We start from the raw sequence: 12,422 nt of genomic DNA, 5'->3' as shown, positions 1-12,422 counted from the left end.
CATGGATGTCTAGCAGCAGACATCCTGCTCTTATCTTATAGATATCCTACTTTGCAGTCATCCTGCTTTGTAGATGTCCTATCTTATAGATATCCTGTTTTCCTCTCATGAGAGCAGGCCAGCTGCTGATCTTGAGAATCTTTCAAGCAAACAGGACGTTCTCCCGGGGAGCCTGCTAGCTACGGGTTCTGAGGAGGGGGTCTGTAGGGTCTTTCAACAACATACAACTTCCCACCCCAGACAGGGTCCCAGGACAGATAAACGTACGGATACCACCAAAGTCCAACTTGTTGAACTAAGGATTTTGTTGTTTTCTGAGACGGGTTCTCTATGTAGCTGTGGCTGTCCTGAGCCACTATTTTATTGGATGAGAGGTTACTTACGGGAGCAGAAACAACTCAAAGACAGCTGCATCACCATCGACCACCCCAGCATGGGTGACAGCTCACAAATCCGGGAACCTGGAGCACACTGCACAGCCTGCAGGCAGCTCGACAGGCTGAAGAGAGTCCCTTCCAGGAGCCTCAGTTGGTCTAAACCTCTTCCAGGTAGCTGTTGAGTCTCTGCGTCTTTGCAGCTCAGCTTTACTTTGTGTAGGAGTGACTCTCAGCTTGTTTACTCTGCAGGGAGGGGCCTAGTGAGTCTGGTCAGTTTCAGGGACTTCCTGAAGCTGTTTTGAGTTGTTTACCTTCCTGCTTAAGGAGCTTCCTGCAGGGTTTTGGAAGAAACTGTTGCACAACAGTGTTGTACTGTTGTAATCCTGGAGTTTAGGGAATGAAGGCTGGAAAATTCAGGCAACACAGGAAATTTTCAGGACCCACTGAACTGAGGAGTTTCAGGCTATAGAAGGGCACTGTCTTTACCATTTATTTATTTTGTTGTTTTTTTTTTTTTAAGGTTTATTATGTATACGGTGATCTGCCTGAATGTATCCCTGCAGGCCAGAAGAGGGCACCAAGTCTCATTACGGACAGTTATGAGCCACCATGTGGTTGCTGGGAATTGAACTCAGGACCTCTGGAAGAGCAGTCAGTGCTTTTAACCACTAAGCCATCTCTCCAGCCCCTCTATTTTTTCTTTAAAAAAAATTATTTAAGCCGGGCGGTGGTGGCGCACGCCTTTAATCCCAGCACTTGGGAGGCAGAGGCAGGCGGATCTCTGTGAGTTCGAGACCAGCCTGGTCTACAGAGCTAGTTCCAGGACAGGCTCCAAAGCTACAGAGAAACCCTGTCTCGAAAAACCAAAAAAAAAAAAAAAAAAATTATTTAATTTTATGTGCATTGGTGTGAGGATGTCCAATCCCTTGGAACTATAGTCACAGAGAGTTGTGAGCTGCCATGTAGGTGCTAGCAATTGAACCCAGGTCCTCTGAAAGAGCAGCCAGCTCTTAACTTTTGAACCATCTCTCCAGTCCTTGTTCCTATTTCTTAAAATGGAAAGAAAGAAATAATTTGCAAACAGCCCAAACTGTTATGGGTTTGGGACGTTCAGAGATCCACCAGGCTGACCACGAATAAATTTTAACAAAAAGGAGGCTTTTATTCAGTATCAAATACTGGCACCAAGTATACATGGGGACTCGGGAGTCCCAAAGGCAGCGCCAAGTCTCCTGAGTCAGGGGTTTATAAAGGCAAAGAACACAACGTTACATTCCGTCTATGTACAAGCAGAAGGTTATCTTGAGCAAAACAAGCTTCTGTTTAACAGAAGCAGGAATAGCAGATGACCTTATGACCTTGCATAAAAAACAGTTGTGTTAAAATTGTATCAAGACCAGACTATTACAAAAATTAACCTTAAAAGCCTGAACATTGGGAATTCCGTTTTCACTTTATAGTTCTCTTAAGCACAGTAATTTTAAACTTTTAAACATGAGGTAAACCATCAACAGAACATCAGCCATCACAAGGTTACAAGGGAACCTGTTTCCAAAAGTGTGTGAAGGGAGTGTTGTGGGAGCTGGGAAGACGGCACAGCAGTTTAGAGCACTAACTGCTGTGTCGGAAGACCAGAGTTCAGTGCCCAGCCCTTGGGCCAGCAGCCTCACAACTGTCTATATATTTGGCTCAGGGAATCTGATGCCCTCTTCTGCCCTCCCAGAAGATAAAAAATATTTTTTGAGAGCTGGGTGTGGTGGCACACAACTTTAATCCCAGCACCCAGGAGGTAGAGGCAGAAAGATCTCTGTGAGTTTAAGGCCAGCTTGGTCTACAGAGTGAGTTCCAGTTTAAAAGGGGAAAATTACAAAGAGCTCCCAGGTCCCAATCCAGTCCTAATAAGGGGAGAAGTTATTGGGGGCTTTCCATGGTGACACACTTGCAGCCTATCAGGGAGTTCTGTGGCTCAGGCTCTGGGCCAACCAATCAGAAGGGGGTGGATTGTGGGTTACACCAGTGTGAGGGGTTTGAGGGGGGGCTTCTGTCTAGCCTCAGGAAATTGTGGGTAGCAGCTCAGGGCAGAATGGCAGGCGGGGACAAATGGAGTCTCTGCTGCTAACTAGAATCTAATACACCCACTCCAACCGTGGCTCTAGCACCCCTGCTTCTCTCCCATTCCCTGTGCCTTGCTAAAAACCATTAGATCACAACCCTAAAGACAGCCACCAGGTCCATTCCCTTATTTGGCCACGTCCTCCTGAGGCCGACTACCAAGGCCCAGCTATGAAAGTACTGACGTTCAGCAATCAAAAGTCCCCTTTGGCTCACCTAATTAACATGCCCAGTGAAAACTGAATGCCTCTTCCTAACACAGGGTTTCCCAGTTTCCTTTATAAGCCCATGTGCCCATGGGCACGTCTGTGTTCTCTCTATCCAGAGGTAGCCCTTGTCATCCCTCCCTCCCCACCTCAGGGCGAATACCTCTTCCCTCTTCGCCCTCACCCTCTATTTCCTGACTTTGCCTGATTCCCTGCCTTTTGTCCTGAGAACCTTGTCTTAGTGGTCCTGAGCTGACACCGATTCTTTCAGCAGAGCCCTGTTCTGATCCACTTCCATCACTGGAACCACTTTTGGGAGTTTCGGGAGCTGTCGGTCGGCGCGGCACACTCTGGGGTGGAACAGTGAACTAATCCGATTCAGGACACCTTACAATTTCTATTTCTGTGAAGAGACACTATGACCACAGCACGGTGTCTTATAAAGAAAATATTTCATTGGGGTGGCTTGTTTATAAGTTCAGAGGGTCAGTCTGTTATCATCATGACAAGGAGCATGGCAGCGTGCAGGCAGACGTGGTTCTGGAGCTGAGAGTGACACATCTTGACCAGAAGGCAGCAGGAAGTTGATTATCACAGTGAGTGACACTTGAGAAGACCTCAACCCCGCCCCCACAGTAACACAGTTCAGCCACAAGACCACGCCTACTCCAATAAGGCCACACCTCCAAACAGTGCTTCTCCATTGGGGGGCCATTTTCTTTCAAACCAGCACACACTGTATAGCTCCCCAAAGAAATTGGTATCCTGGAATAAAAACAAATAGTTGTAAACACCTGTTATGGCTCAAACATTGATGAGGGAGTAGTGCACCCAAGAGACAGGCAGCCTGGGTTATGCTGCGGCCCAGTTCCATTCTGCACAGGGAACCTTTTCCCACCATTATGACAGGGCTCGAGCCTCCCCTAGACCTCTTCCAAGCTTCCGGGCAGGATTTGGGCCTCACTCTGGGGTGTTCGGGGATGTCAGCAGCTCACTGGTCACACATGTAGAACTTCCCACGAAAGTCAGAGGGCAGGGCCTGTGACAGTCAGTAGCCTTGGTGCGGTTCTTATAGATTGAGTTCATCTTCTTCCAAGCTAAAATCTGAGAGACATTCTTCCTCCCTTTGGCCAGGCTGAAGGCAGTTGACCTGCAGGATGAAGGCCCACCAGGGCAGTGGAGAGGACACACTGCGGTCACTCCGGGGTTGATATTCCCTAACCATGGTTCCCAACTCACCGCTGCGTGGGCTGAGCCAGGATAGAATCTGCGATCTCTCCTAAACTTCCTAAACTTCTCACTTCTGCAGAGGGATTTGGGGGTGGGTAATTCAGCCAGAAAGTTTATATCAGAGTTGAGAGCCTTCCCACTGGCCTGGGAAAACATCTGCATACCACGCTGACTCAGGGGAATGGCTACCATACCATAGAGATCCACCTCATGAAGGAACAGAGAAGATGCCTAGCTGGCTTCTACTGGAGCCGCTTTTCTAATCTGTATTATGGTTGGGGCAGGAGAGGTGGCTCAGCAGTTAAGATCACGTGCTGCTCTCCCAGAGGTCCTGAGAGTGGTTTCCAGGACCCACATGGTGTGGCTCACAACTACTTGTTATTCTGGCTCCAAAGACCTGATGCCTCTGGCTTCCTGGGGCATCTGCACCCGTGCCCTGACATAGCTGGGCACACAGTGGTGGCTTTAAAGTGGAAGTTATTCTGATAGTCCCCTCTCTATTGGTGAATCTACTGCAGCAAACCGATTCCAGAGTCCGGGGCTGATTGCTTCTTCGCACAGCCACAGAGAGATGGACTTGTTTTTACTTTTTGTATTTTTTGGTTTACTTGCTTTTAAGACAGTGTCTGTGTAGCCCTGGCTGTCCAGGAACTCACTCTATAGACCCAGGCTGGCCCCAAATGCACAGAAATCTGCCTGCCTCTGCCTCCTGAGTATTGAAATTAAATTCGCCATCACACAGGGCAAAGGCTAGATTCTTTCTGGGCAGTGGTGGTGCACACTTTAATCCTAGCACTTGGGAGGCAGAGGCAGGCGGATCTCTGTGAGTTTGAGGCCAACCTGGTCTACAGAGCTAGTTCCAAGATAGTCAAGGCTACACAGTAAAATTGTTAAAAAAAAAAAAAAAAAAAAAAAAAAAGAGTAAATGAACACCACAGCCCAAGGGCTACTGCTATCCTCACTACTTTCTCATTTTGCTGCAGACTGCCCTAACCTCTCTGGGTGACGCCGCCTTGCTGCTGACCAAGCTTGTTTGCCTTGTATCTCCACTGAATTCGTTCCAGTGAGAAGAGAGAGCCACGGAGAAACACTTGCCCAGGAGATCCCTGCTGAAGCTGAACTAAACCATTGCTCTCCATGGAGGAACTTTACTTTCTGAGATGGCGGCCACTCTACCTGCTCAAAGAAAATCACTTCAAAGTCCTGGGGTGCATTAGGTGATCAAAAATCCCCACATGAAAAAAAAAAATCCCCACATGAAGCTGGGCAGTGGTGGTGCAACGCCTTTAATCCCAGCACTAGGGAGGCAGAGGCAGATGGATCTCTGTGAGTTTGAGGCTAGTCTGGTCTACAGAGAGTTCCAGGACAGGCTCCAAAGCTACAGAGAAACCCTGTCTCGAAAAAAACAAAAAATCCCAACATGACATTCCCGAGAGACAGAACACACGTTGGCCACTACTGCTATAAAGAAATCGTCTATGTAATCGTGGCTGCTTTCTTGAGACAACTTGGGCAACCTATCCTCTGATTAAGACATTTATGTAACTGACTTATAGGAAGGTCTTCAGCAAAAAGAAACAAGAACAAAAAAAATTATAGAAAGGTCCTTTGCTGCAGAGACGGGGAAATGTAGGGGGTTTGAATACCACAACGTATTAGAGACGGTTTCCCCAGTGGTACACATCAGAGAACTGCCCTGTTCTGTGTGTTCTTAGGAGTCATGCAGAAAGTTCTGGAGAAACTACTGCTCAGGCAGCCTGGCTTCCTGGAGCAGGAACCTCCCGCCCATCCTGGGGCCACAGTCATAGTCAAGATCTTAGTGACCTCAGTTCTCTTCAGACTCCACCCAAGGGGGCAGAGGACAGGGCTAGTAGTTCAGGAAAAGCCCCCAAACTGCCTGTACTTCAAGCACTTCCCTGAGAATGCTGCACAGTGCAGTCCTGCTGGCTGCATGGGTCCTGACTACCCCAGCTAGGGACACCTCGGCCTCAGTCCCCACGCACCTGGATTAAACTCTGCAGGTCTTCTTCACTTTCGGCATCGATGGACTCTTCACTGGGTCTGTACTCCACCGCGACCTTGCCACTTTCTGAAAATGAGAGGCTCAATTCAGGGTTCTTCTTGTTCTCAAACTTTCACATCAAACACAGTCGCACCGATGAGTGCTTACAGTCTCTAGAGGCTAGAGGAGAGCGTGTCTCCAGAGACGTCACATCTCACACTGCGGTTATTAACAGAACTGTCATTTCGTTCACTCTAACGGTGTCCCCAGGAGATGGGGAGACTCTCTAGCCTGAGATGGAGGGCAGCTTAATAACCCTACATGTCCACTCTAGCTATGTCACGGGAAGTCAGCACGCAAACCCAGATGTCCAAAACTCATCAAGCAAAGGAGCAGGGCCTGCAGCGACGAGGCAAACCCTTCACATTGATACCCAAGGAACAAGAGCGTTTGCTGCCACTTTTCTCCTACACACGACAAAGAACCAACCCGAGACCACCGTTGTGGGAGAGTTGTACGAATGAAAGCATAATCTGGAATGTTCCAGATAGCAGCATTTTCATACTGTTTGTATTTTAAAATGAACTTTCAGCTTGCTGAGCGCTCAGAATAACTGAGAGAGGCTCACCCAGAACCACGATGGCCAGCTTCTGGAAGGCATCTGCCAAAGCGCTCTGAATTGCGAGCTTCTGCACGGTCTTTCTCTTCATCAGAAACGAGGACTGTCCTGGAGCCAACCACACAGATGGATTTCACATACCTGAACGGGGACTGCCGAGGGGCTCTGTGTTTGCTGTAGAAGCACGAGGACCAGTGTTTGCCTATGATGCCCGTGTAACAGCTGGGCCTGACCCTGTGCATGTCTGCAATCTCAGCAGTGAGTGGGGCTGAGACAGGGGACTGCTATCTTCCAGGTGGCCAAAAAGAAAGACAAGCGTCTGGTTAAGGGAGAGCCCTTACCTCGAATGAATAAAGAGGAGAGTACACCCAACACCCTCTTCTGTCTTCTGGGCTTACACACACAGGCACACACACCTTATGTGCACACACACATTTGCATACACTACACACAAATGCATCATACACCAAAAATGAAAACATAAGTAAATACTTAACACGGATAGCAGTTATTCTTTGTTTAAGAAGGAAATTCACTTATGATTCCATCTGAGATCACTGCTTGGGTAACTAAAGGTGCGCACAGCACGAGGAGCTGCCGAATGGCTCTGTTGAGTGCACATAATGACAGGGCCCATTATCTTACAGCCTGGTGTGTTCTGAAGTTCCTCATGTAGTAACTATGGGGTCCAAATGAGGAACAGGTACAGGGCTCCTATTATTGGCCAGTTCCAAATTGACAGACAGGTCTTCCTGCAGACTCTGCAAGCTGCAGCTCAGGGCTGGACTCACACCGAGCAAGGCCAGGTGACGATGGTGCTGATGGCTGGTCCTACCTATCCAGCAGTCTCAGGAGTCTACTCCACACCTTCCACTAACACTTTATATCTGACTTGGACCCCTCATGCTGAGAACCATGAAGCCTAGAAAAACAAACAAACAAACTAGGGGCTGGAGAGATGGCTCAGTGGTTAAGAGCACTGATGGGTTTTCCAGAGGTCCTGAGTTCAATTTCCAGAAACCACATGGTGGCTCACAACCATCTATAATGAGATCTGGTGCCCTCTTCTGGCTTCCAGGCAGAACACTGTATACATAATAAATAAATAAATCTTAAAAAAACTTTAAAAAATCAATTGGAGTACCTTTTCACACTGGCTTTTTTTGTCTGTTCGAGCCATTCCATTAGTAGGTAAAGGACTAAGTGTCTATACAGAGTTTATGGCAATGTTAATAACAATAAATGATGTGTTGTGTGTGTTTCTCTGTGTCACTAGTACAGGTGCCTGAGGAGAAGAGAGGCGTGAGACCCTACTGGATCTGCAGTAACAGGTGGGTTCAGCCACCTGACGTGGGTCCTTTGCAAGAGCGGTCTGTTCTCTTACACTCTGAGCCACTTCTGCTGGGACAGCTGAAGGCTGAGATAAAGGACTCTGACCAATTATTTCAACACAAAGCAAGTCCTTAACCAAAAACAACAGGCACGGGATTTCCCGCCTCCCCTAACCTCAGGACAGGAGGGCAGTTCTATTGTGAATGTAAGAGTTTTGTCAGGCACATGCTTACGTAAAAATCTGTATTATAAGGCACAAAAATTCTGCCTAGGACTTCAGTAGTTTGGCAATGAAAAGGCCTGACTAGTAGCTGATAGAGTAGAGAGATGGAAGAAAAGACAGAAGGACAGACAGACACACTCCTGCCACCCTCCCTCCGTTGAGGACAGACCTTCCTCCTCCAGCTGGTGCAGAGGCTCCTCAGCGATGCCGACTCCAGGGCTCTTGCACCCGTAGAGCGGCAGAACCACCTCTACAGCACAGAAGAACTTGAGGCTCCGCTTCTGCACAGGCCCCGTGAGAGCCTCTTCCTCGGGTCCAGATAGCTCCTGCAGCTGGGAGGGGTTGGATTCAAGCCCTTCTAGGATTTCGTTACCTCTGAGACCTAAACCCAAGGTTTCACCGCTGCTAGGCCAGCTCTCCACCACTCAGCCCCATCCCCACCTTGCCTAAGATTCCAATGGAGAAACACAAAAAACTAAAACTAAATCCCAGCTCCCAGCTAACAGCTGGAGCATGCTAGAGCTTCCAGAGCAAGTAAGATTTGCAGAAGAATGCCATTTTAGGCAGTCAAGTCTTACTAAACACACAGACACTGGGGAAACCATGGACTCCATCAGCCAGTGAACTGGGAAGGGTTTTCCTAACTCTCGGACACATCCACCTATCCTCACCCTTGCTGGCCCCTCACATGTCCTCCCCGAAGTCTAGGATTCTAATGCAGAAATAGAGCCACTTACCCTGATGATCCTTTTTGACCACCCATTGAAGCCAAAGTAGTAATTTGCCAGTTCTTGGCACCGTGAGCTGTTTAGGGCAAAGGTCCGGTGCCGCAGTGTTTTCTGTCTGGTGCTGAGACGAACCTGCCGTCAGGAGAGACTCAGAAATTGCACAGCCTGCAGAGTTTAACTAGGAGATACCTGAGGTCAACCAGTTCCAGCTCCATAAGTGACAGTGAGGGTCAGGTAGATGGAAGGATGGCCTCAGTCCTGCATCAGAGTGAGTCCCAAGGGCTGGAGAGATGGCTCAGAGGTTAAGAGCATTGGCTGCTCTTCCAGAGGTCTTGAGTTCAGTTCCCAGCAACCACATGGTGGCTCACAACCATCTGTAATGAGATCTGGTGCCCTCTTCTGGTGTGTGTGCAGGCATGCAGGCTAAATAAATAAATATTAAAAAAAAAAAAACAAAAATAAAAAACAAAGTGAGACCCAAACACATGCTATCTGCCCATCTAAGCCTCAGTGCTGTCCTCCGTCATTTTTAGGATCCGTGGTTAAGTGGCAGGTTGCCCTGGGGGCTGGGGATAGAACCCGGTTGGTGGGGTGTTTGCTTGGCATGCAGGAACTCTGTGGTTCAAGCCTGAGCACTGGTGAACTGGGTGTAGAGCAGAAGAAAATAACTAAGAAGCCCTGCAGAAAGAGTCAGGCTGTGAGTTAGCAAGGATATTGTTCCGGGCTTCCCATCTAGTACTTGCTGCTTGAGATTATGACCCAAGAACACGGAGATGAGATGAACCTTCAGCCACCCAGCTCCAAGTCAACAACCCCTGTTACAAGTTGGGCACCTAGATACAGGGTTGGGTACTGTGATCACATGTGAATCACACGCATGCCTGGTACTCAGGCTGAAAGGGAATGTGGAATCCCTAGGAACTGTAGTTACTAGAAGCGATTACGAGCCATCACGTGGGTGCTGAGAATCAAACTTGGGACCTCCGGAAGAGCAGGCAGTGCTCTTAGTGACTGAGCCATCTCTCCAGCCCCGGTATTTTAACTGTTATTTCCTTCACCACTCTATCAAAACCTAAGGGTTATGAAATGGTGTCATTGTCCTAAGGGCACTGGAAACTCGTGCTTTGTAATCTTCCCAGTACCGCATACAATATCTACCTGACTGAGACATGGTCACAGGCTAAAAACATACAAAGTCCAATAATTAAAGGATGACTGATAGGCAATCACTTCAGTGCTCGGGAGTGGATGATCTAGGAGAGAAGAAGGTCTTGAACAGTGTACAGTGTAGAGATAATACGCTTGGAGTCACTACTGACTAGAATTCTCAGATTCAATCAAGGGTCAGTGGAGGAGGAAAGCAATACGGACAAGAGTAGACCAGACCATGGGCCAGCAGCAAGTAGGCAGATCAAGTAGCCAGTCAGAAACTGAAATGCACAAGTAGTGTAAATGAGATGTTGTCCTGCGGCTCTGGGCAAGTTACATGGTTTGCCGTTAATATGGAGTGGAGGTTAATAAGGATGCTTCTAGAACGTGAGGGGGTTCTGGACTGGCTGTTTGAGAATGAAGACAATCAAGCATCCGTCATGTTACAGCTATCCGTTTATCAAACTCACATTTTAAATACAAATAAAATAGAAAACGCTTATAAATACCTCTTAAATTTTAGGGCAACATAATGACGTGGGATTTTCATCGTTACACTTGGGTTTGATCAGTTACTATCATGATGTATTACCAGCCATCCCGAGTTGAGTTTCTTCATCTAGGAATGCCTGGAGGCTCAGTGAAAACGCACCTAGAAGCGCCATGCAAACCAGAGAGCCGCACAAACGCTAGCTCACTGTGGTTCTGAGAACTTCATTCCAGATCCCGCATTTGCACCCACCTTCACGGGCGAAGTCTGAAAAAGAGGCTTCCCATCACATGCCTTTTGGGCTTTCTGCGCGTCCCTCGATGAGTAAAACTTGATGATGGCATAGAAACCAGGGCGAGCCACGGCAGCGTTCGGGAAGACTCGGACTGAATACAGAAGGCCAAACTGGGAGAACACTGCGGACAGAGAATGCTGTGGGAGGCCCACGAGGTGAGTGCTCATCTCCAGCCACCGAGAAAACCCAGCTCCCACGAGTCCCCGCCCTCTCCACGCGGAGCACTTGTCCCCGCAGGAACAGGGGCTTCCTCCGAGAAGACAAGCGCGAGTGGCTAAGGGCGCCCGCTTGGCTCACCAACAACCGGGTCCCCCTCCGAGCAGGCCCCCGTCCGATTCCCTTCTCCCTTCCCTTCGCGCAGCCACTCACACTTAAGGCCTCAGCTGGGGGACCGGCGCTCAGCTCCCACACCAACAAAACTTTGTCACTCTGGGTGGGAACCGCGAAAGAAATCAACTCCGCCATGGTAAAACCACTGCGCCTGCTCAAAGGAACTACCGCGAACTTCGAATTAGGAATCGCCCAGAAGGGGCGGCGCTAGATGAGAACGGGGCGGAGCCCAGCCCCCACGGCTTCCCTAACGTTTAACACAGAGCAGGTATTTCAGAGCCGTTGTCTTGCTATACCTTAACACCGTACACATATTCGGACACACCCTACTGGGTCTAGTACCCAGTATCTTTTTGTTGTTCTTTTGTTTTTTCAGACAGGGTTTCTCTGTGGTTTTGGAGCCTGTCCTGGAACTAGCTCTTGTAGACCCGCCTGCCTCTGCATCCTAAATGCTGGGGATTAAAGGCGTGCGCCACTACCGCCTGACACTAGGTGACGTCCTTAAGAGTTTTAAGTCAGTTACCTTTGTAGAGAACAGAATCCTAACAAAGCCACTAGCCTCCCAATTTGTTGTTTAACTATTGGACTTATACAGACTGCTTGCGACAAATGCGACCTTACGGCATAAAACATGTGCAATAACATCCAAACATAAAAAAAAGCCGTCAGGACGAAGAAGCATATGTTACAGAGTAAAATTAGCCTTATTTTGAACAGCTCAATGTCCCCGAAAGGGTGCACCGTTCCTGGAGGTACTGCAATACCAGGTCGATGCGTGGAGTGGACGGAGCAAGCTCCTATTCCAACTCCTAGTTCCAAAAATCCATTTAATATATTGTCCTCGGATAGAGGACGTATCAGATATTAAACTGATAAGAACAGATACTACACTTGATCTTAGCCAAAAGGCCGAGAAGCGATAACCCTACTGCCACACGCGCCCGCTACACCCACCTGCGCGCACACATTCACAGCACGGTCGCCCACGCTCACGCGCCCGCGGACACGCGCCCGACATCGACTCTCCTGCTCTATCCTGACCACGCCTCGTCTCCGGGAAAACCCTGTGAGATCAGCGTGGGCCGAGGAGTTATCGATGCCCTTTTCGCTCCCACAGTTCCTGGGAGCCGCGGCCACGTCCTCATTTGCATGCCCCGCCCAGTACGCATTCCGTCTCTGCACTGCGGAGGGCCCCGTAAACGCTGGTCTCTCTCAGCTTTTCTACCAGGTTCTTTGCGATCTTTCAGACACAGAATTGGCAGTAGCCACCACAAGAAGTACTCTCACTCTTTCTCCCTCCCTTTTCCATTTCCTGTCCCCCTCACTTTA

The 12,422-nt window shown here is 48.8% G+C and overlaps 1 protein-coding gene and 1 non-coding gene across 4 annotated transcripts; both read right to left on the bottom strand.

Annotated features, from left to right (window-relative positions):
• Positions 1-1,533: 1,533 nt before the first annotated feature.
• Positions 1,534-11,253, bottom strand: Rdm1 (RAD52 motif containing 1). 3 transcript variants are annotated; one of them, XR_009057453.1, is made up of 8 exons: positions 11,133-11,253; positions 10,721-10,900; positions 8,839-8,961; positions 8,271-8,433; positions 6,556-6,654; positions 5,929-6,014; positions 3,660-3,845; positions 1,534-3,460 (listed from the first exon to the last, which is right to left on the bottom strand). XR_009057453.1 is itself a non-coding variant. In XM_057776852.1 (7 exons), exons 1-7 carry the CDS (start codon positions 11,226-11,228, stop codon positions 3,765-3,767), a joined length of 828 nt encoding a protein of 275 aa, XP_057632835.1. In that variant the 5' UTR covers positions 11,229-11,253; the 3' UTR covers positions 1,534-3,764. The 3 variants fall into 3 exon arrangements, 2 of the variants coding, with proteins under 2 accessions (XP_057632835.1, XP_057632836.1); XM_057776852.1 differs by having other exon boundaries at positions 1,534-3,845; XM_057776853.1 differs by lacking the exon at positions 1,534-3,460 and having other exon boundaries at positions 3,764-3,845; positions 5,929-6,010.
• A 570-nt stretch (positions 11,254-11,823) lies between these two features.
• On the bottom strand, positions 11,824-12,014 carry LOC130878905 (U2 spliceosomal RNA). Its single transcript, XR_009057518.1, has one exon. It is a non-coding gene; the product is annotated as a U2 spliceosomal RNA (small nuclear RNA).
• Between the last annotated feature and the right edge of the window lie 408 nt (positions 12,015-12,422).

Source organism: Chionomys nivalis, chromosome 7, assembly GCF_950005125.1.
Source record: "Chionomys nivalis chromosome 7, mChiNiv1.1, whole genome shotgun sequence".
NCBI classification, from domain to species: domain Eukaryota; kingdom Metazoa; phylum Chordata; class Mammalia; order Rodentia; family Cricetidae; genus Chionomys; species Chionomys nivalis.
This window is presented reverse-complemented; position numbering and strand designations above follow the sequence as displayed.